The sequence below is a fragment of the Carassius auratus genome, chromosome 3 (assembly GCF_003368295.1).
Source record: "Carassius auratus strain Wakin chromosome 3, ASM336829v1, whole genome shotgun sequence".
Classification (NCBI taxonomy): Eukaryota; Metazoa; Chordata; class Actinopteri; order Cypriniformes; family Cyprinidae; genus Carassius; species Carassius auratus.
In genome coordinates this window covers 18,569,770-18,593,166 of record NC_039245.1, presented here as the reverse complement: position 1 = coordinate 18,593,166, position 23,397 = coordinate 18,569,770, and the positions used below count along the sequence as shown (strand labels likewise).

The 23,397-nt window shown below is 38.8% G+C and overlaps 1 protein-coding gene across 4 annotated transcripts in view; it reads left to right on the top strand.

The window, feature by feature from the left end:
- The window catches only part of LOC113049384 (bromodomain-containing protein 4-like), a 52,185-nt gene that overhangs the window by 18,042 nt on the left and 10,746 nt on the right, over nucleotides 1-23,397 (top strand). For 2 of the 4 annotated variants that reach the window (XM_026211696.1, XM_026211687.1), the window contains exons 1-2: nucleotides 6,706-7,438; nucleotides 22,195-22,564. In XM_026211696.1, the coding sequence (XP_026067481.1) occupies nucleotides 7,338-7,438; nucleotides 22,195-22,564 (471 nt within the window). In that variant the 5' untranslated portion in view covers nucleotides 6,706-7,337. Of the gene's footprint in view, nucleotides 1-6,705; nucleotides 7,439-22,194; nucleotides 22,565-23,397 lie in introns of those variants that run through there. The other 2 variants (XM_026211706.1, XM_026211712.1) reach the window with 1 other exon arrangement.

Here is a 23,397-nt window from a genome sequence, read left to right as displayed (position 1 = left end):
ACAGATGTTACTGTTTTTGATAATGAACATAAATTGACATCTGCATCCTAACTCAAGCTACTGTCAAATCTGCATTTCTAACAGACAACAATTTTATATTATATTGCAGCATGTACTGCAAACTATGCTGAAGATACACATAATCAAAGACAAGCAACACAAACCTATTTCATGATTTGAAACAATATCACTCATTAGAACATCCAGAAACCTACGATTTTCTATTAAGATATTTTATCTGAAATGTATGAATAATTCAAAAATGTGAAGTGTTTGTCATGTTCTGACAATAAATAGCTGTTTAAAACTACAATTAACTGTCTGGTTTCTACAGTTTTCAATTAAGAGCAAACATCTGCCTTTTATACTTGAAAGAGATAAAGATTTGATGAATATTGATATTGACTTGTATGAAAAATTTTATCATGAATTAATTTTTTTTTTTTTTTTTTGGCAATATCTCCCAGCCCGAAGTAGGAACTATCTTTATTATTATTATTCTGCATGCATTTATTTGGCTTATTACATCTAGCATAAAAACTTAAAAATGTTAATTTTGTTTCCCAAGTTTGTTATTGTACCACAACAAAAATAAATGTTAATTTAGATCATTTTTATCATTACGTTAAATATATTAAAACAATTGCAGTAATGTAAAAAAATGCACAAGCAATAATACAAAAATAAAACCATATTTTTTGAAGTACTAACAGCTTATATGTATTTTTGTTGTTTGTTTGGTTATGCATGCATTTGTTTGGCTGTTATAGCATCAAGCCTCAAGATCTCATTTGTTTGTGACTGTCGGTTAAACTATAGTTTATGTACTTGTAACTAAAGCATGTGGCGAAGGCAGAAAATGATTACAGCTTGTCTACAGCTCATAGAGTAGATTTCAAAGCGATGACAGAACTCCCGAATTTAGTTTGAACTACTATTAATGTAGAAAACCTGGTATGGTAAGTTATGTCACTTACAGTATTTTTTTTTTTACTATATCAGGGAACTTTTACCCAACCTTCAGGTGTTTCTGGCCTCCTGTCACTGCCGACCCACTGCGCATTGTTCTGAACAATCCCAGCTTCAGAAACGAGTAGCTGAAGTTTATTTTAACACTTTCCCTGATCTTTTCAGACTGATCGTAATATTTGTGTTTTTACATTTCGGCATGGACATTTTTGTGATTTTTCTCACAATGACAACGAGAGGTTCTTTTAGAAGCTTAAAAAATAAATACTAAGTTTTTAACAAGTTTAAAGTGGTGCAAAAGAGGGTACAGAATGGTTGTTAAAATCTAAATGATCACTCATTTTAGAGCCCCAAAAAAACGGAAAAGAACTGAACAATGAATTTAAAAGCTAAGTTTGTGTGCATCAAAAAAACATCAAACTTTAAAACCTCAAACTTTGTGCATTTCAGACCCTTTTATTTTATGACTGTAAAAATGAACCTGTTAATCAGTTTCTCTGTGTAATGTGAATCAGTGGTATGTTTGCAGTGTTTGTTTCATGCACCGCAGTTAGTTAGTTTCCTTCTTTGCTAAAATCCTTTGCTCCACCTCTGTTTTGGAGCTTTTAATTTGTCTGGTTTATGAATCCTCAGTTAACTAAAGTGTACTTTAATGTATGGCAAATAAAAACAGTGCAGTTACAAAACATAATAGTAAGTACTCTTGTACTGTTGTCTTAGGCGGATGATCTCTAGTTTAATGCAGCATGAAAGTATAAAATGAAGTTTTTGTCGTGTAGGTCTGGATGTTATTGTAGCTCATGTGCTATGCATGTGCTTCATTAAAATATACACTACCTTTCAAATGTTCAAATTCAGACTGGAGTAATGATGCTGAAAATCCGCTTTGCTGCACAGGAATAAATAGCAATTTAAAATGTATTAGAAGAGAAAATTTATATTAAGTTGTTGTAATATTTCACAATATTATGGTTTTATTTTTGATCAAATAAATGCAGCCTTGGCAAGCAAAAGAGACGTCTTTCAAAAAATATACAAAAAAATGACCAACCCCAAAACTTGAAGCGGTAGTCTATTTGAAATCAGGAATAAAATATAACCACAGTGCCATCTTAAATTGTTTAAATTCAAATCAGACTTCAACCGTCTTTTTCAGGCAGCTCAAAGCTAATGCACATAAGTGCTTTTGAGTGTACAAAGAAAATCAGCTCTTAACATTGAGCCGTGACTTTCATATTGAGTGTTGTGGTTTCTCTTATTCATATATGTACGAAGAGATTCACTCCCAGCCTTTCTTCAGCCTTCCATACTGAACGTGCACCAGGCAGTGCAGACATTTTCAGTTGGGCTTGAGGGCAGAGTTTGTTTGTATCTAGGTAAAAAAGTTGACTTTTTTTTTTTTTTTTTTTTTTCCTGCTTGTGCCCTTTTGAAGATGATCCGTGTCCTCCAGAGGACGTCTACTGCTGTGAGCGTGTGCGAGTTATGATGGGTGTGTGCAGTGCAGCGGCTGTATGACAGGAGGCAGAGAGGGGTCAAGGTGTCTGTTGATGCTCTTGTGCGCCAGCGTATGGCTGCTGTGTCATTGCAGGGCACCTCGCCCCAAACGACAGATGGGAGGGGTTCTGTCCCATGTGCCACAGGAGGCTTACGTTAGGAGCAGATGGGGAGAAAGGAGAGCTCTTTTTGTTTGTGTGTGTCCTCTTCATTTCACTCACTGGGTCACATGAAAGCCTTTCATTGTTCCGTTTTTTTTTTGTCTATCCTGTACTCCCCTCTTGTCTTCATGGGCTCAATCTCACCTGCTCTAGCCTTTGTACTCCTTGATGCAGGCAAACACATACACACACCCATACAGAGCAGATTACTTGTCCCTGTTCTCTCCTGTCAGTTCCCTGTTGGCTTGGGCTTCTCAAACGTTCAGATGATTAATGGGCTCAAAAGTCTGAAGGCGCTCGCCTGCAGCCGCATCTATCCCCCCACCCCATTCTCTTCCTTCTCCCCCTAAACCATCTATGTTTGAATGCAGGATCCCACACAAACACACACACAGAAAATTAGCCACCAAATGCTGGTGAGGGTCATCCCAGCCTCTGAGTTGTGCTTTGTCACTTGGGCAGCTGCTTTATTGTCTCAGGTGGTGTTGGGGAAGGCACATGCTCTCCGGGTGTAAGGTTTGTTTGCTGTTTGGCCAGACTCCGGTGCGCTGCTGCAGAGTGCTTCCTGACAGAATGTGAAATCTGAAGGATGTCTCTTCCTCCCCCAGCCATATATATACAGCCTGAAGGCACAGAAAACGCACAGATCTCAAATACACACACACACACACACACACACACTTATTGGAGTGGTGGAGTCCTGTGATGGGGCAGTAAAAGTGAGTGCAGATGGTCGGGGCAGGATAGAGGTTTACCTGGAATGTGAGGGGTTGAGGTCAAAGGTCAGGGTTCCTGTCCCCTCTGGCAGACAGTAAGCACTGTGTGTACAAGTTTTGGTTTACTTGCAAGGCCTAAATATCCTCAAATATAGAGTGAAATTTCTCAAAAAATATTTGACAAACTGTTTTCAGCATTGATACTAAATGTTTCTTGAGCAGAAAATCAGCATATTATTATTTTTTAAAAAGGATCATGTGACACTAAAGACTGGAGTAAATAAATTTGAATGTATACTCAAATATGCAGTTATTATAAATTGTAATTTTATAATATTACTGTAGTTTTGATCAAATAAATGCAGCCTTGGTGAGCATTAGAGACTTCCTTCAGAAACCCAAACCTTTGCACGATAGTGAATAGTTAGTGGTGTTATCCAGGTGAAAACTGTGAGTTCAGAGCTCCTTAATATGTCTCTCTCTTCAATGCATGCAATTTGAGATGCTATTCATGTTTGTAGTACAAACTGCACAGGTTATGTGTGTTTTTTGTTTTGTTTTTAATATGCACGAATTTGAACCCCTTAACCATAAGTATGAGTGATGTTTGCTTTCACAAGTTCCAGTAATTAGTCCTTAAAGAATTAAAGCTGGTCAAAACTGGCACCGTGGTTAAATGCATTCAGTATAATATTGAGCTGTGTTCATGTTGTGACTTTGAACCTGGCTTATTACTTTCCCCTTTGGTGCTATACCTATGAATAAAAGCAGTAAAAGGCATAAAAGACAGGTAGGTAACACTGTTTTTGTCTCTGTCTAAACAGTGAAGGTTTTGGTTTATAAAGAGCTGGATGAGCTTACATAGGATTCTCCCCATCACATCTGTTCATCGACATTGTATCTGCTGTTGTGACCTCATCTCTATAGAGATCTGTCACTCTCACATGGCCCAGCATGACGCCCCTCTTTTATTCTCACTGGCACTCAATACGTGATAATTGCTCGTTAGCTTCTAATGTAAATCCCACTCTCTTTTTGGCTGGACTGATTTTTTTATAAGTGTTTTAATGAGACAAAATAAAATCTACATGGACCTTAGAGAAGGCGGCGTATTTAATTTGATGCCAATGAAAACGAGGCTTAAAGGGATGGACATACAGCTTCTTAATTGAGGTTCTAAGCCACAATAATTTATGATGAATATATTGGCGAATAATTTGCATAAATGTTATAAAGTCCCTGTGAGGCATTTCAAACGTTTGAATGTAAAGGTAAATATGAAATAATATATGAATGTACATTTTCAACCTTTTAATCTTCATATTTTTCATTTATCAATATATGTACGTAGATATGTACCAATATAAGATAATGTGCATGTATTTTATTGGGGCATATAAATAAAAGGACATTTTATGTTTTATTGATTTTACTTTAAACATTTATCATCTTGGGTACGAGGTTTGAAATATTAGTTCAACTGATGGACAAACATTGCCCTTTTTACAGAATTTCAGTGCAAATGTGTAAATATTAAAACATTAATAAATTTGTCAAAAGATAAATATTGAAATCTAACTCTTAATGTAAACACTAGATAATAATAATAATTCAACCACTGAATTGAGAGTATTAGCTTTGACAGTCTCTGGAGTGGCTCACTCGTTTTGGTGTAATTATTTCGCTTCATGCCCGTGTGCTTGCTGTCTGCATTTGAGACCGCTGTGTAACTGGGTGGCCCTGAACTGAGAGTAAAAGAGACCGATGTAAAAGTAGCAGAGAAGGTGGGTGGATGGGAGGAATTTAGCCTGAGTCATGATGATGATGATGATGAGGGGTGTGTGTGGACAGATGGTGGGCTGATGCCATCGTGGGAGGAGACAGTACATGTAGACGGCAGGTCTTTAGGGGAATGAGAGGTCGTCCCACTCTGTCACACAAACATCGATGTGTAATTCTATGTTTAAAGTGATGGCTCACCCATAAATGAAAATTTTAATTTACTCATCACTCACATTCCAAACTCCCGATTGTCCATACAGTAGAAGCCTAAAAGTACCATATGGTTATCATATATAATTTATTCTAAAATGATACAACCGGGTAGTACTTTACAATAAGTCTCTTTTGTTAACATTGTTGTTCATGCTTAATCTAAAATTAACTAGCAGTTAGCTATGTTTTTTTCTCTTTTTTTTTAATGTTTAGTAAAAATACAGTTGTTATAATTGTGAGTTAATGGTGCATTTAGGTGTTAGATTTTGATTGAAAAAAATGTACAAGTAATTTAAATGACATAAGATTAATACATGCTGTATTGTTCAGTCTTGGTTAATGTTAGCAAATTAAACCTTATGCCTACATTAGCTTCATGGGATAAACGGGTATAAATTTAAGTTCTTAAATATCACTTTCACTTGTTTATGTTCACGGATTAGAGTTCATTGAGATCATTGGCCATTGCGAACAAGTGCAAATGAGAGCTGTGGGGAATTTTTATTTTTTTAATGAGCAATGACTTCTGTTTTTTACTCACACAAATCTTCTGTATGGCTTCAAGCGACTTGTAATATAACACATGAGTCATGTGGTCTACTTTTATGGTGGTTTTCCTTGTTCCACGGAAGTGCTCATAAATTAGACATGTTTGGAAAGGCATGAGGATGAGCCATGACACAGTTTGCATTTTGTGTGAACTAACTCGTTAGTAAGTCATGGTGGCTGAGAACGCTTCGCTTTAGACTCAACATGAAGAGCCCTGATGTCAAACAAATGCTCATAATTTCCACACCAAACTTGAGGTCGTCTGTATCAAAGTTTGTGAAGCGTTCAGTTGAACAGGCAAATGATTACATTACCTTGGAGAACCTTGACACAATCCTTCCCACAGATCACACTACTGAAATCGACACAGAAGCAAGTGGTGTCCAAGGAGTATTTGCGTCAATCTGTCATGTGTTTTATGGAGGTTTATCCCCGTGTTGTCCTCTAATTCACCCTCCCGAGGGTCCACTCACTCACTCTTTCCATCTACTCCTCTTCCCTTGTAAACCCTCCCCTTCCAAACAGCGTCTTGAGCATCCGTGTAGTTTGACACGGAGGGCAGTTCCTGGTTTTGTGCCGATGCAGTCTAGACATGTGTGAATGTGTGCGGTGTGTGGAGGGGCATCAGATAAGATGGCCCTCGGTGTAGTGGGGGAGGCACACAGGAGATCGGTCTGAAAAGAATGAGTGGGGGAAGGCGAAATGGAGGGAGAAAGGGGGTGGGGAGCTGAAGGTGTGTGCGTGTGTGTGTGTGTGTGTGTGTGTGCTGAGAAGAGTGAAAGAGCCAGGCAGGAAGAGAGAGCGAGAGAGAGAGAGAGAGCTATTGATGGGGAAAGAGAAGGGAGGGGTTAGAGAACGAGCAAGCGCTGGAGAGACGAGGGAGGGGTGTGTGGGTAGAGCCTCTTCTCAATGAGGAAGCGCAAGAGCCATTTCACTGTTGAGTAAGAGCACGCTGCTCTCAGCGAACGAGCGAGAGAAAGAAAGTGCGCATTCTGGGTTTTTACGGAGCCGTCTTCGCTCGTTCTTCCTATCCCCCCGCTTTCTGGCACCCTGCTGGAGGGGGTTTGTGTGAGCAAGGCCTCTGGTGGACACACAATGGGGCGAAGTGCCTGTGGCAACTGGGCCGTTGTGCTTCTGACGGGGGGAGGGTGTAGAGAGCCGACCGGCGCACAGCGCTAACAGATCCAGCCGGCCTCAGGCCTCTGCGCCTCTCTCTCTCACTCGCGATCGAGATTCTGTTTAGAAGCTTCTCAGGAACCACAAAACCTTTCTCTCAGGACTATGGTGGACTAACTATGGATTAATGTATTTGGCGCAGTGGATTTTAGGACACCCATGTCAGAACTGGAGATTCGAGAGCGAGAAGTCGCTGTGTTTTGGGAACGAGTGACGAACTTTTCTTGCCTTTAGTTCCCTTTCTGTTTTGCTTTTTTGCCGAGAGGAACTCCATAAATGGATTACAAAATGCATTCCAAGTCCAATGATTTGCTGGATTTTCAGACACTGGATGCCCTTTTGGAAAAAATTGCACATTGCTCCGTCCCTGTTAAAAGGTAAAACTGATAAGCTTTCTGTGAAGCTGCTTTTCTGAACATTACACAACTAATCACCAGTGTTGTTTCCGTGTGTAGTATCTCTTTTTGTTGCTTGTTCGCTTGTAGTTTGATCTTAACTTGGTAGATATTCAGATTTAGTGCGAGTCTTTTGGTTTGGCTTAACATACTAGTTAAAAAAATTACGTTTTCACTTTGTCAGGTCACCAATATATGTCCTTTACTGAGACTTTTTCTCAGAGAGAGGGGGGTGTGTGAGTAAGCAGGGGGAGGGTGGGTGTTTTTTCAAAGGAAGAAGGGGGTGGTGTATTTGTTGTGGCAGAAGGAGAGAGTTCAGCCGGCTATGATTTAGCAACTTTAGCGAATGGTGATCTCAAGACAATGTAAATTACATGACCTTACTTTCAGACCTTATATATTTCAGACCTCATTGAGCACATTGAGCAAGTTTGTAGATGTTTCCTATAGCTGGAAATATCAGTTTTAGTGGGCAACATTCACAATGAATCAAGGTCTGCATTTACAGTAGTTTCTCTTTCTTTCTTAGAAAGTTTGTCCTTGTTGATTTACTCTCTTCTGTGTTTTTTTTTTTTTTTAGAATAGACTTCCTTCTGTCCTTCACTTGTTTAACCAGACAGAGTCCTTCAGGTGTACCTATCCAACCCAAAGGAATCCAACCCAACTACTTGGTTTACAGTCTTTAAGTGAACAATCTAGCATGAGTTTGCTGTGCTCATGTTGTGTTTCAGTGAATGAAAAAGACTAAACGGTCCTGTAAAACTGTTCCCTCTGAATATTCATCTGCTAAATCTCTTAGCATAACAAACGGCCTTGAGGCTTGTGAATGTATGTCACATGCGAGCTGGACAGTCCCACCCTGGAGTTTGAGTTGTGCAAGGCATGTGGAACAGTTGTGGTCGGAGAGCTGTAGCAGTGGGAAAAAACGTTCTCCAGTCACATTGCGCACATGCCTACCGTGTGCCAGTGTGCTCCTGGCTCCGTTCTCAAATAGACATTTGTTAGACCCCATTCTGAGTCGTTTTGGGTCACTGATCAAAGTACTAGAACAAACGCATCATGATACCTTAAATGTTCAAAACACCTGTGTTTTGTTGATTGTGGTACCCATGGAGTCCCCATTGATGTTTGGACGGATTAGTTCCCTCCACTTCGGGAGCTGTTTGTAACACAGCTGTGAATTTAGACTGTTTTACTCCTCTGTGCTGACAGCTGAAGCGGCTATGAAGTCTGAGATGTAGGGATGAACCGCTCCCAGGAGGAGCAGTGGCGAGACTGGAGTGTGAAAGAAGAGATGGAAGATGGATGAGGGAGGTGGACTCTTGGCCTAAGCAACTGACACTGTACAGTTTCATTTATTATTTATGCATATGCTTTCAAGCAAATAAACCTGCTGCCCCGGTCCTGTCCCTAGACCCTCCGCTTGGAGCCTGGAGCTCTCTATCCTTAGAAACTCCCAGTAAGCATTAATGATTAATTGTTTACTTTCGTTAGGGATGCAGCCATTTTGTTTGCCGTCAGTTTTTACATCCGCCCTTTCGTGTGTCAAGGTTGGGCTTGACCTGCCTGTAGAACCAGATTTCCTGGTGTGTGTGCTCATGTTCTTGGTAACCAGAGCCGCTTCCTCCCTCACACACATTCCATAGTGGTATGTAAAGATCGGTGTCCAGTTCATAGGTCAGCTTTTATTCCGCTAGGTGTGTGGGGCAGGACGTTTGGTGCCCTGGGTCAGACGCTGCTGCAGTTATTGTCACTTCTTGGTGGTCATGGGAGTTTTATAGGGAAAGTTCATAAAGTTCACATTCTTATTAGTACTGCAACCTTTTTTCCGGTTTTTTTTTTTTTATCCAAGTCTGTAAAGCACCTTAACACCTGTTTTACTCATGCAATTATTAAAGTTAGTACTGAAAATTTGCTTTGTTCAGTCATTCTTCTCATCAATACTAAATGTTGAGCAGATCCTAGGAGAAATGAATACTTTAAAAACCCAGTGTGCCCTTACAAATTGACAGTTTAAACACCACTGCTAAGTTGTCCAAAGGTAAAGCATCGGAAGGTTATATTCGCGCATTTATTGCTGCTTTTAGTTGGTGTGGATTTTGCCCTGGAAATATTTTAAAGTATTATGTAAACAAAATCAGGCTTTTGATAGTGGTGGAAGGTTATGGGGCATGTTTTGGGTGTATTTTATGCAGATTACTAACCTCAGGCACTCGGTTGCTTAATTAAAATACTCAGAATTCATTAACATTAGAACGGGGTTAAGAACAAACTCGTGTGTAAGCACATGTTGTGATTTAGGGGGAATTTTCTTTGTGATAAGTTCTCCTTTTTGTACAAGTATGAATAATCCATGCTATTATTATTGAATGAGAACCAGTGCCTTTTGATCTCATGTCATGCATTGTCCGTGCTTTGCTGTTAGTGTGTAAGAGAAATTCATTATTTTTAATGTAATTTATTCACTTTCATGGGACATTGTAGCTGCCAAAATGTTTGAAACTAGGAAAACAAAATGAACGTGTAGCATCCCTAATGCATTTTAGATGGGAACCCAACAGCAGACACGAAAAACATTTTATAACATTTTAAACAATTAGTTGTGCAGCCCTAATGAAATTAGTTTAGCTGGTAAGTGATATGACATTTGCAAGACCTGCATTTCCCTTTTCACATTGTTTGCAGACAGGTTTAATCCTACTGCTATGCTGACATATTACAGCCTTCACCCTCCTTGTCTCTCATGAGATTGTCAAACATATCATGGAAAAATCAAGTTTTTAGCAAAATATTAAAACTTCTTTTAAATTAAGTCTATTTCATTGTATTGAGGTGTTGTAATGGATTTGGATCATTGCATTGTTTATCCACAATATATGATGTGTGCATAAGAAGTAAAGCAATTATTTCTGCCAACCATATTTCATCAGATCTATGTTATTTACAACCTTGCAACAATATACCAGTTTCCATCCCAGTTTTGTGAGGTGGGCTCTCATTGCTCTGACCAATGGTTTTGGTTGATATTTTCTATTGGTGTACCTGTAGGGGTTTTTGATATACTGATAACAAGTCCTTTTCCAAATTTCACTGCAAATGAGACTTTGTTCAGCTGCACTCATATGCAGTATGACTTTTCAATTGTGTAATGTTATTCTCCCATTTAGATGCATAACTAACTCCACATGACTCTTAAGTGGTCAGAAGAGCTTGACTATTAAATACAGATCAGAATTTGCTCTATATTTCCCAGACAATATTGCTCATTGCAGATTAAGATTTTTTCCTGATTTCAGGATTCAGAATCTGCCTCATGGTCATTATATTTATTGATATTGTGCTTTGTTTTCCTGGGTCAGGTAAATGTGTTTCATACATGTGCTTTGTGATTTAATCCTGTTTTTATTGCACAACCTGTGTATAATTACTTGAGTATTTTGCCAGATCTGTCTTATATCATGCCGATAGAAATGTCTTTGATTTAAGGCAATTTGGCAGTTTTACCAAAATAGCATATAACATTCTTATAACACACAGTTCCAATCAACTATCTAAATGAAGTTTGAGGTGTACTTGTGAGAATATCCTGACTGGAACAAGCCTATGCACAATTGAAAACCAAGTACTGCACTAAACAATCTGTTATCAAAATGGTCATTAAATGATCATTTAAAATCATAAAATGATGCATAACTTTCACCGTATTAATTAAATATACATTGATTCTTATTTTAGCTAAATAAATAGCTAAATTCCTTGTCTAGCCTGACAACCATTGAAAATAATAATATAAAAATATTACACATCTACAGATACTAAGTTTAAAAATTTTTACAACTGAAATGAACATGTAGTAGTATTTTCCTCAGCTGTATCCATACATTGTTACCTGTCTGTTTTCTATTACTTGTTTCTCCATATATTATCAAAAATGAGCAAAAATGGATTGATTGTGGAAGTTCAGAGTTCGATATTACTTGACAAATCACCTCAAGCTACTCAAGGAGAAAAAAAAAAAGAAGAAAGCGTGTTGTCTCAAGGTATGTTTACGCTGTGCAGCACTGTGCAAGAGTGTGTGCAAACCGTGAACTTGTGCACACAGTGTTCTGATTGGCTGTGATTTGTGGTTGCCACGCTGCACTGCATTTCTGTGTTTTAGTGTTCAGGAATCATGTTCTGTCCGGCCTGGTTAGGGCATATTGTAATGATTATAATTATTGAACAAGAACTTGAGGATAAATATTCTTGCCAAGGATGTCAAAAGTCATGTTAAGGAACTTGTAATTGTTTAAGCGCTAGAGTACAGAAGTGATGTAATCAAGATATGCCATTTGCTTGTGTGGTAGAGTAGAATGTAATAAATCGGACTGAAACTAGCACTGCAGAGGGGATTTTCAAGGGCATTCAAGAAACTGAATGAACAAATATTAAAATAAAAAAACACTATATACACTTCACTGCATAAATTATACATTGATTCTTCTTAAAGCAACTATCTTTTGTTGTTTATTTAGCATGAAAAGGATAGTTCACCCATTTGCTCACTCTCAAGTTTAATCCTGAAAGAGTTTCTTTCTTCTGTTAAACAGTTATTTTGATGCATTCAAAGACCAGCAACTGTTTAGTTGCCCATATTCTTCAAAATATCATTTGTGTTCAGCACAAGAAAGACATTAATACAGGTTTGGGACAACGTAAGAGTGAGCAAATGATGACAATTTATTTTTGGGTGAACTTTCCCTTAAATGACTACTGACAGCATATTAGAAGTAGTCTGATGTTGCTTTAAGAGCTGCACACATCTAAAATACAGGCACGCATCTGTTTATTTTCACTTTTTTCAGTTTGGAAACTTTTTAATCATCCAAAAATCATCATATTGCACACCCCTACTCTGATGCCAATTGAACCCGGGTATGCACCAAAAGTGCTAGTGTGAAAGCACCCTAAGGCTGCAGCAATTGCTTGTACCGTATTTTTGGGACTACAAGTCGCGTCTCAGTATAAGTCGAATCAGTCCAAAAATACGTCATGACAAGGAAAAAAACATAGCGTACCATACCTCTTGCGGCTGTAGACATTAAGGTTTTCTCTTGGTTAATTTCTTATTTCGCAGGACCAGCCAAACTATGAAAAAAAGTGACCTATTGTCCGGAAAATATGGTACTCATGATAGGTCAAGAATGTTTAATTCTGTAAACTGTCAACTGCAAATGTATCTTATGGCGCTTTTACATTGCATGGTACGGTTCGGTACAGTTCACTTTTGGGGGGTTTTCCACTGAGAACAGTACCTGGTAAATTTTTACTTTTTTTTTTTTTTTGTACCACTTCGGTTGAGGTTTCAAGTAAGGTTGTACGATTAATCAAAATCGTCATAAAATCACAATTTGAGCATGCACAATTTCTAAATCGCTTTATAGCATTATTTTCCGTGGCCTCGAACTCCTACAGTATGCTATCCAATCCAATCAGAATGCAGTGCGTCTAAATGGAGTGCGAGAACAGAAACGACTGGGCATATGCCAACGTAACGCCAGGTTGAAACTCTGTGATGTGTATTTTTTCAGAGCCCATGTTAATCAATCAGAGCGTTCACACTGCAGAAAAGGTTAGAAATAGAAAGGTGCAAAAATATTTAACATCTAGCGCATGAGAATAGAGAGAGTTGTGAATGCAAAGGACGCAGTTTGAGCAGGAGGAGACGTTTTAAGTGCACGCACTCTCTCTGGGCGAGAGGAGTATGCGTGTCAGGTTTTGTACCATAGCAAAGGAAATCTGCATGCGAGCAGAGAGATTCGCGCTCAGGCATTATTTTAATGTGCTTTAGCATTACAATAATGCGCTCTCGCTGCTGTACTAAAAACTCCAATTTGCTGGACTAAAAAAATCCCTGGACTAGGTCTAGACATTTTGTCACACATTTACCTGGTGATTATTTTTAGTTAGGTCTATTCTAGAGGCATGTTACAACTTTTTGATAAAGCTCTAATTGGTTTTCTTCTGGAAATGGGTTTTGAATTCATACTGAATGCATTTATTACAAATGTGTGTGTGTCAAAATTGTGATTGAAATTGAAAAGGCAAAATTGATCAAATATTGATAGTTTTTTTTTTTTTTGTTCAAATCACACAGTCCTAGTTCCAAGTGAACCGTACCGTTACCAAAACATGACTTGTAAACTTTGCTGATCACAGATTGGCCGGAGAGAATCGTCACTACCTGCATCACTGAACTTGCGACACAGACACAAAAGAACCGCTAGATTTAAATCCGCAAACCCAACAAAGGATTGAACATGACTCTTTTAAAGAGCGCACCTTTTTAACAACCCAAAAATAGCTGTCGTTGTCTTCTGAGGAAGTACAGACGTTCCTCTGGTTGATAGCAGAGGAGCAGATTCAGCGAGAGCTTGATTGTTTTGAAAATAATTGTTACAAATGATTGTGATATAAACTGAATTCTTTTCAAGTTGTTACTTTGCACCTATAATACTTAAGTAAATATTTATATATGACACTCAAACTACCAAATGTTTGGGATCAGTAAGACTTTATATTTCAGTACCTTTTCTCACAGTTATATCTATGGGCAAGTATAGGTGACTGTATATAAATTGCAAGCATCAGGGAGCTGCTATTGAAACCATTTTCAATTTCACTTTCTAGATTCGCGATCACAAGGACTCTGCTCTATGGAGCGACAGTACTTACCACACATTTGACAAGATTAGATGTTTGTCATTGGTGCTCAGGATCTGCAAATCATTTGTCATGTCCAAACAGACATTTCTCCTTACTGTGTGTGTGTTTGTACTGTACTATTTCATGTACTGTAATGCAACCGGCTACTGCTAGCAAGCGGCTTACCTTTTAGTGGCTCCGTAGAACGCGTTATTTGTTTCACGCTTCGGGCACACCCCTAACCCTGCCCCCCCTGAGGTCATCGTCCATCACAATGTTTCACTATAGACATCGTCTGATGCCAGTTTGGTAGACATCACCCAACCTTAATCTGTTCTCTTATTTCTGCATCTGTTTTTCATGTGTCCACACACACACACAGATATAGACAGTCACTCGAACACCGAGATTGAGCAGTGCAAACAGAAACTTGCCAACATTGCTCCATGACTTTTAGAAATAGTTGTTTGTGAAAGGCAACATCATATTTCTCAAATGATTTCTGAAATAATTGTGGTTAGATGAAGTAACTGATCAGACAATTATGTAATAATCTTGACAGGCCTAGCTGGTAGTTTTCTTATTTATTTTTCCTTTTTACTGTGTGATCCATGCTAGTGGATCTGCCATAGTCAATTGGTTGTTCTTGGAGATAGGTTGTTCTCATCCGCGCCAAAGTTTTTTGAGCAAATTTCAAAGCCGCACCTGCCCGCCATCCGCTGATTGTTTTGCTGTCTATGGACGATGTAATGCTTTGCTGATGCGAGCCGCAAAAAAAAAAAAAAAAAGCCATTGTCTGTTCTAGAAAGGATGCAGCAAAGATATTTAATTTTAACGTATGAGGCATAGGCCTACGCTGAGTTTCATTTACGATGAGATGCGCTCTAGTTCACAGTGCAGTGCAAGTGAACGCGGTGCACTGGTGCTTCCATGCCACATTATCATTGTCTGCTGCCTATATTTGCTTTTTATTTATTAAAATACATGCAATTCGTTGATGAAACATTTATTAAAATTAAGATAAAATTTGTTCAAAACGAAATTTGTTTTTAAGAGGTTTTCTACAAAGCAAAATTTAATGAAATGGTAAATATCATGTCTGACGATTTACAAAACTTCATTAAGTGGTAAAAACCATGTCTCCCGATATATTGCGCATCTTATGATCCAATCTAAAAAATGAAATAATTTTTGAAAAAAAAAAGTTTGTAAAAAATATTTTAATGACACTGTTTTGGCGGTTATAGAGTTCTAATGACGGTGTTCAACTATAACCGCCGGTCTCACGGTTATATACTAACCGTCACACCCCTAATCACACACGAACCGATTTAACTCCCGAGCATTCCCAGGTCAGACGGGAAATCTCGCAAAATCCCTCGAGATCAAACGTGACTTCAGAGTAAACAATCATGGCGGACGAAGAGGATGCAGTGGCCATAGTTTGTGCTTTGTTTTTAACGGAAAAAAAAACATAAGAAAAACAAGAAAAGGCGATGGTAAAAGAGGTGGAGACAACGCGAGCATGGACTATACTTGCTACATCATGATATGGAGGAAAGTTGTTGTTTTATCTCATAGAAATGTTGTTACGTACTACACAGATTAATAACCGTTGAAATAAACGTTCATATATGCGTTTCCATGTACTCTGGTGGACTGCAGTTGTGGATGTAGTTATGCCCATCGACTTTATTTGTATTTTTTATTTGTTATATTATATACGGCGGCTGTTTTGATTTTGTTTCCCGGTACTTTCTCACCGCCTCGTCACCTTGCTTTCTGATTGGCTACACGCCACAGTCCACAGGCTGCGTGATTGTTTTGTCCTCGGGGGACACCACACACGAGAAGAAATCAGGCCAAATAAATCCCAACATGTTGGATATCCCCGATTTGAGATCGGAGCGGTCCCGACATTCTTCCGAGCACAGGAGAGCAGTCTTAACACACCACACACGGCAGGAATATTTGATCCGATTATTTTACGATATTCGGAGCATCCTAAGATTGTCGGAAGGGGTGAATCGGGGCTAAAATCGGCCTAATTATCCTGCCGTGTGAACCAGCCTTTAACGTAAAACCTGCCATAAACAGCTGGAAAAAAACTGTTGTTAATGCAGTTTGTTTTTTATGGAAAAATGAACTATTTGGCTGTGAATCTTTGTAAGCGTATTGAATGAAAGTTACTGCACCACACAGATTTGGTGGTTATTGGCAATCTGTGTGCGTGCTGAATCAGCTTAAGTAAACTCATGGTGAGGTTGTGTAGAGCTCCAAGCTCCAGTCTGTCACTTAAGTGCGAGCTCTTTCTGGATTGCTCATGAGTTTTCTGTACAGACTGTGTGTGTGTGTGTGATCACTCCACTTTCACTGCAGTCACAAAAGCTCACTTGGGTGTTGCTGGTACAAGACAGCTGGTGTGTGTTTTGTCTCACATTGGCGCGTGATTTCCTGATGTGTTTGTTCTGTTTGGGAGCTCTTCCGTATCAAACCCTTAAGTGTGGTGGTTTATAACTAGGTGAATGCAAGAGACATCTTGGCTTTAAAGAAAAGTTCTGGGTAAATTGTAGTTGAGCTCTATCAACAGCTTTCGTGATGTCATTTTGGAAGTGTCAATTTGATTCAGTTCAGGTTACTGGGAACACAGTGTTTGACAGTATTATTTCTGTACTGTACTGTAATCAAACAATGCTGTTAATGTGCAACTGGAGGCACATTAACTGTCAGCAGTTAGAAGTAGACTGCTGTTGATAAGTTATGTGCATCGAAGTTTACACTCCGAGTGAACTTGCTGACTTTGGCTTTGTAGATCTTGCTGTTATCTTGGCCAGGTATAGTTACTCCAGTATCATGGGAAGGATGGTGAACCAAGTCCAGTGGAAGTTCCAATGGCTAAAATTGAACACTTACATTATTAACCCGTCTTTTTAGTGAAGTACCTATGGAAGACTTTTTTGCCACCAAATAAAAAAATAAAACACCGTAACTGTGACTTTATCTCACAATTCTTTGTTCTCGCTGTTGCAAATTTACATCTCACAAATCTGACATTATAATTATTTTTATTTTTTTTGCAATTGCAAAAAGTCTTTATTTTATTGTGAGTTTATATCTTGTGAGATTAATTCTGGTATGACTAGTCTGCAGGGAAACAAGACACTGGCTTTTAAACTTTTTGAATGCAGAACTTCATAGGTTTCAATTATTTATCCTTACAGACTGAGAAACTGATCAGAATTGTTGTCTGTGGTAATGAACAGAAAGCCATAGTATGTGATTACAGTATCGGTTAGGTTGTTGAACCTGAAACATTGAAGTACACACTGTTGTTTAAAAATTTGGTTTTGCTAACTTTTTACAAAATGAATGGCTGTAGTGCTCACCAAGTCTGCATTTATTTGATGAAAAAATACAGTAAAAACGGTAATATTGTGAAAATAGTATTACAATTTCACATAACTGTTTTCTATTTGAATATTGTCAAATGTAATTTATTAATGAATTTCCAGCATCATTATTCCAGTCTTCAGTGTCATGTGATCCTTCAGAAATCATTTTATTTAGCTGATTTGTTGTGGTAAATGTTCATCATGACTCTCTGGTGAACAAAGTTAAAAAGAATAGCATTTTAAAATAATTGTATAAGTGAAGTGTAATTAGGTCAACTTTGTGTGACGTGCATTCGTCTGAGTTCTAACTTGATTTTTTTTGGGAGGTCCTGAATGTTTCCCTGGAGCGGCGTATGAGTGAGCATTTACTGGTAACAGACGGTTTGGCATTCTTTCCTGACTAGTCATGCTGGCAGTTTCCTCTTTCTGAGTCTGTGCTCTAGGGTTGAAACAGTGGTCATGTGATCTACCCAGTGTTTCTCTCGTCACTAGGTGAGTCATCAGGAATGCTGTTAGTCAGATATAAAAAAAAAACTGCTTTGTGCGTATACAGATGCATTTAGACTCGGAAAAGAAGTGAAATGTGTGGCAGCCTGAATGTGTCGTGTCAGAGGACCTGCGGGGTAGTGCTGGGGAGTATATCAAGTTTGTTACAATATATTGATGTATCGATGTACAGTCATTTGATACAAGCGCATCTGAAAAAAATGTTAGAAAGCCATGGAAAACTTCCATTTTGCTGTCAAGTGCATGAGCTTTTGCTCTGCGATTCTTCGCTGCACTTCACAGACTTCATTTAGAACAAGTGCTGCTGAGCCAAACAGACAGAGCTCGATGAAATTGGAGTGCAATAACTCTGACTAAAATATAAATTTTGAAATATTTATAGTTGCACAATAAATGTGACGTAGAATTTTAAACCTACAAGTGTATTTGTATGATGCATTGTAAGTGACTAATGGGGTAATCAAAATAGCCTTTTTACTCCATTAGTCTGTGCCTTTAGTATTTTCTTTTTTAGTTTCGTGAATAAACTTCTGCTTTAAAAGCATTATTTTTCGATTGCAGTGTTACAATGTTAGAATGTAATGTGATTTTAAGTTTTTTTGCACTTAATATACAGTGGGAAAAATATAATAAAAAAATATTTGATCCCCTACCGACCAGCTACAGAACCATCTCAGTGGTCAAATGAGACTAAAATTGAGGTCCATGTCATTAACTCGACTCGTTGTGTGTGGAGGGAGAGAAATGCTGACTATGACACCATCCCTACAGTCAAGCTTTCATGCTTTAGGGCTGTTTTTCTGCTAAGGGTATCGGGCAACTTCACCGCAAATGGACAGGGCCATATACTGTAAGCTCTTGGACGAGAACCTTCCCTTAGCCAGAACATGGGTCTTCCAGCATGACAATGACCCGAAACATACTGCCAAGGCAACAAAGGGGTGGCTCAAGAAGAAGCACATAAGGTCATGGAGACACCTAGCTGGACTCCAGACTCCAATCCTATAGAACTGAATGAATTGAAACCTTAAGGATTTACAGTGGATCAAAATCCCTCACGAGTTGTGTGCAAACCTGGTGACCAACTACAAGAAATGACTTACATGTGTGTACAGTGCTTGCCAACGAGGGTTTCTGCATAAAGTACTAAGTCATGTTTTGCTTGGGGATCAAATACTTATTATAATCGATGAAATGTAAATCTTTTTTTTAAAACATTTGTATGCTGCTTTTCTTCTTTTTTTTCTTTTTTTTTATAGTCTGTCTGTATCAGTTAAGATTAAGGCTTAAGATTATTCTTGTGCTCTGTGTACCGACTTGGACATGATGTCCCCCATTATAGAGCTAATTGGAGCAGTGAAGTTAACTCTGAGCTGAACTTCCACATCCTGAGCTCTCCAGAGATCCACAGCATGAAGACCGGAGGATGCTGGTCCACCCTTAGACCCTCACAGCAGCTACAGGCTCTGCCAGACACAAAATTAATATTTACCCTCAAACACACTTAAGAACACTTTTTCACACACACCCTGTTCTGAAGTTATACAGTCACAGACTGTTGGCCAATCCAGGAAAGTTCACTGCAGATCCTGGATTTCTTCTGAAAACTGACTCTACTGAGTTTTGACAGGTCTGCATTGGATAATAGAAACCCCCTAGTTTACAGAAAGTACAAAACTATTATTTATATTCAGTTTGTTCTACGCTCATTTTGTATGTTTATTTCATACCAGCAAACTTTCCACCTTTTGTTGAATATTGCTGTACTGTAGTTGAATTGTGCCATTCATGCAATTTCAGAATTTTCCAAAACCATTTCAGCTGCTGATTCCAACAGATTTTGTGTAAACGGTTGCATGAGTTTTTATGAACAACTTTGAATTTGTTCTGCTCAGGTTTCATGATTGAAACCCACCGAATAGCCTAATATCATGATTGAATGCTGTAACAAGAAGCTAAAAGAGAAGAGAAATAAAGTGTGTCAGTGAGAGATGTGCCTGGCTTTCCTGTGGGCCTGGTGCAGGACACTTGGCAACTGCTGTGCTGTAAAATCATTATAACACTGCTGTTATAATCACACGTTCACTTCCTTTTTATTCTCTGACCTGCAGCAGTAAATACCCCTAATTTGACTACAGAAAAGCACACTGGAGGACACTTTGACAGAGACTGGATTCATTTAGCTTTATACTACTGTAGCAAATTCACATTAACAATTTGTTATTCAGATTATGCTAGGTGAAGTTTGTGGTGGTGTTTTTTTTTCTTTCCCCTCTCAGTCATTCTTAATTCAGGAATGGCAGTCATTGTGGACTCATCCCTACTGAATGCATTCTGGTGTATCATGTTTTATGAAGCTTTGACAGGAGTCTGGGGGACTGTGCCAATGATTCACTACAGCACTTGTTTTACTGTGAGATACATGCTGCTGGGGAGTAGCAGTCTGTCCGCACACTTCATCAGATGTCATAACGCATTCCTCTGATCCGGTTTTCTCATTTCTTTCAGCACAGAGACATCCAGTTCACTCTGAATGTTCCCATTCTGATTATTTACTACTGTCTAAACCTGAAGCATTTTTCAGTTGAGTCATGCGAGTAATACTTTCGGTAGTAGTGCTGCATTACTGTTGTTTACAGGTTTCTCTTGAAAACCTGTGAGCTTGTAGAAAGATAAAGTCGAAGGCTGTAGACAGCAGTATGGGGTGACATGAGGTTTCATTAGCAGGAAGTGTAAGTGTGGGTAATACCAGATTACCCAGGCAGCGATAGTAGTGGAGGGGGTGTGATTTACTAGAGAGACAAAGACATTTGAGCCCTTCTTTGGTAATAAATTACCAGGCTGACCTTTTAACATGCTTCAATCGAAAAACAACTGGCTGAAGAGCAAGAATTGATTGTGGAGGTGCAGGATGGTTTTGTCTGCTGCGCTCCACACCGGCTGTACTCTCCCACATTACTCTGTGATGGGGCTTAATTTGGAGGTGAGGTCACCTGGTCACGTCGTGTTGATGAGCTGACACTACTGTGCGCTCGCACTCTCTCTTCCTTCTATCTCTTTGTTTTTCCCCTTACTCAAACACAATTATCTGATCATCTTACCGAAGCAAACTGCCAGTCACTGGACAGCCCATAGTAAGCCATAGTGCTTGTTTTTAATAAGCATACTTTTCTGTAATGGAAATCACCTAATGCAAATTTGAAAGCAAAAAGCTTGTTTTCTTCCATTTGTCAATTTCAGTAGTCGAGACCAGTATCAGATAACTTTTGTTGTTATCACTAGATTTTCACATCAAAATGTTGTTGAAAATGTGGCCAAGTGTTATTCAGTGAAGTAAACAGCATTTTTTTCATGGAATTTAAGTAACTGGTTGCTAATAGAATTGTTTGTTGCACTAACATTTTTATTTTAAAAAATATTAAAGAAACATGACAAGTGAGAGAACAGATAAGCACAGGCGTTTTTAGGTATCAGCTGAATCAAGTTTCAGGGTTAAAGTCAGCATTAAATTCTCCCTATATAGTTTCTATAAATGCATGTTATTGATCAGTTTAACTATGCTTTTTTTAACCTTGTAATTTTATGTAATAACTTGATCTTCCAGTGAAATGACAGTCTTGTCTCAGATGCATGCCAGATTTCTCCAATCATTTAGTTGACTGCAAGCTCTTTCACATCTGCCTCTTTCCAGTTAACAACCTAATCACAGAAGTCCCCACCCTACATTGTTTTTCTTTTTCAATGGTCCATTTCACACAGATGCACTTCACAATATGGAAGACAAAATTGCTAGAACCCATGTCAGTAATTAAATCTAAAATATAAAAATAAAAAGTGCTATGCTTGTCCCACAGCTGGCCAGACGGCACCTACTTGGATGAGTTACAAAGTAATAACAGCTTTCCCAAACCCAGTATGAGACTTTGCAGACGATGTCAATGATTCAGACCACATCGGAGGATAATTAGAGAATCCAGGGGCAATTACTTAAGCAAACATGAACCATTTGAATAATGCTGTTTTGGGGGGCAGAGAGGATGTGTGCTGGTAGTTAAGTATAATTGAGATGATAGTGATGATTACAGTGATGGATCTGATGCAGATGGCAAAGATGCAAATTAAAGAGCTAATGACTGTGATTTACTTCCTTCACAGAGAGCCCAGCGAGGAGTGCAATGGAATTAGCGGTGCTCTCCCTGTGGAGCCCGCGCCCGGCTCGAGACTGAACGAGTGGTGTCCTGCCCCACCCCCTCCCGTCCCTCTGCCCGCGATCCATCCCACCATTATGGGGGACGGCCTGGATGCAATGCAGATGTCGGGGAGCAGCATCAGTCAGGGGCAGTCCTTGTCCCAAGCCTCTAGCTACTACAACCCCTGCCCCCCAGAAACCATTAACCCTTCCCGGCCCAAGCGCCAGACCAACCAGCTGCAGTACCTGCTGAAGGTGGTGATGAAGACTCTTTGGAAGCACCAGTTCGCTTGGCCTTTCCATTCTCCTGTTGACGCCATTAAGCTGAATCTGCCTGTGAGTGAACCAACTGTCCATTTACAGTCCTGTTATGTCTGAGGAGCAGATCCTATCAGACAGCGTAGCTGCACTGACTTTTACTACAATTGTTTTGGTGCTAGTTGTCATATTGGAGTAGATCTTCTTAATGATGATGTGCTGTTTGGTCTTTGAACTGCCCTGCATTTACAGAATGTTTCTTCATAACCTGCAGGATTTTTCAAAGCCTGACATATAAAAGATGAATCAAAAGAAGCTATTGTTTAAATGGAACAATGTCATTTTTGACTTTAAAATATATATATGAAAAAAAAGTTTGGCAAACTTTTTTTCCACTTTGTCTCTCAATAATTGTCTTGGTGAGATGATTTTGAATTCTTAGTTTTATGACTAAAGCACTGTAGTTTTATTAGGTGGGGTGCGAAATAGACAGTATATTAGTGTTATCACTATACCAAAATTTCAGTATTCGGTACCGATACCAGTAAGAATCCACGGTTCTTGGTACCAATTTCGGTACCAAAGCAAAACACAAAAATATGCTTATAAAAAAACAACAACTTTTTATCCCTTAAAATAAAACCAATGCCATTCTTTATACTTATTTACAATTGTGTTATGTTTTTCTACAAGGCATATAATTATACACTTTCAGAGCGTGTAAACAACACAGAGGCCAATTGTCGTCTGATTATTGTGTATACATGCTGAAGTTTTATCCAAAGCGATTTAGTATAGAGGAGCATACACAATTTGTCACTGAGCCAGCAGTATTTGCAGTTTACATGCAATCTAGTTTTGTTTGCCATTAGATTTGCCAGAACAAGTGTCTGTGTTTTGAAAACTTGGTG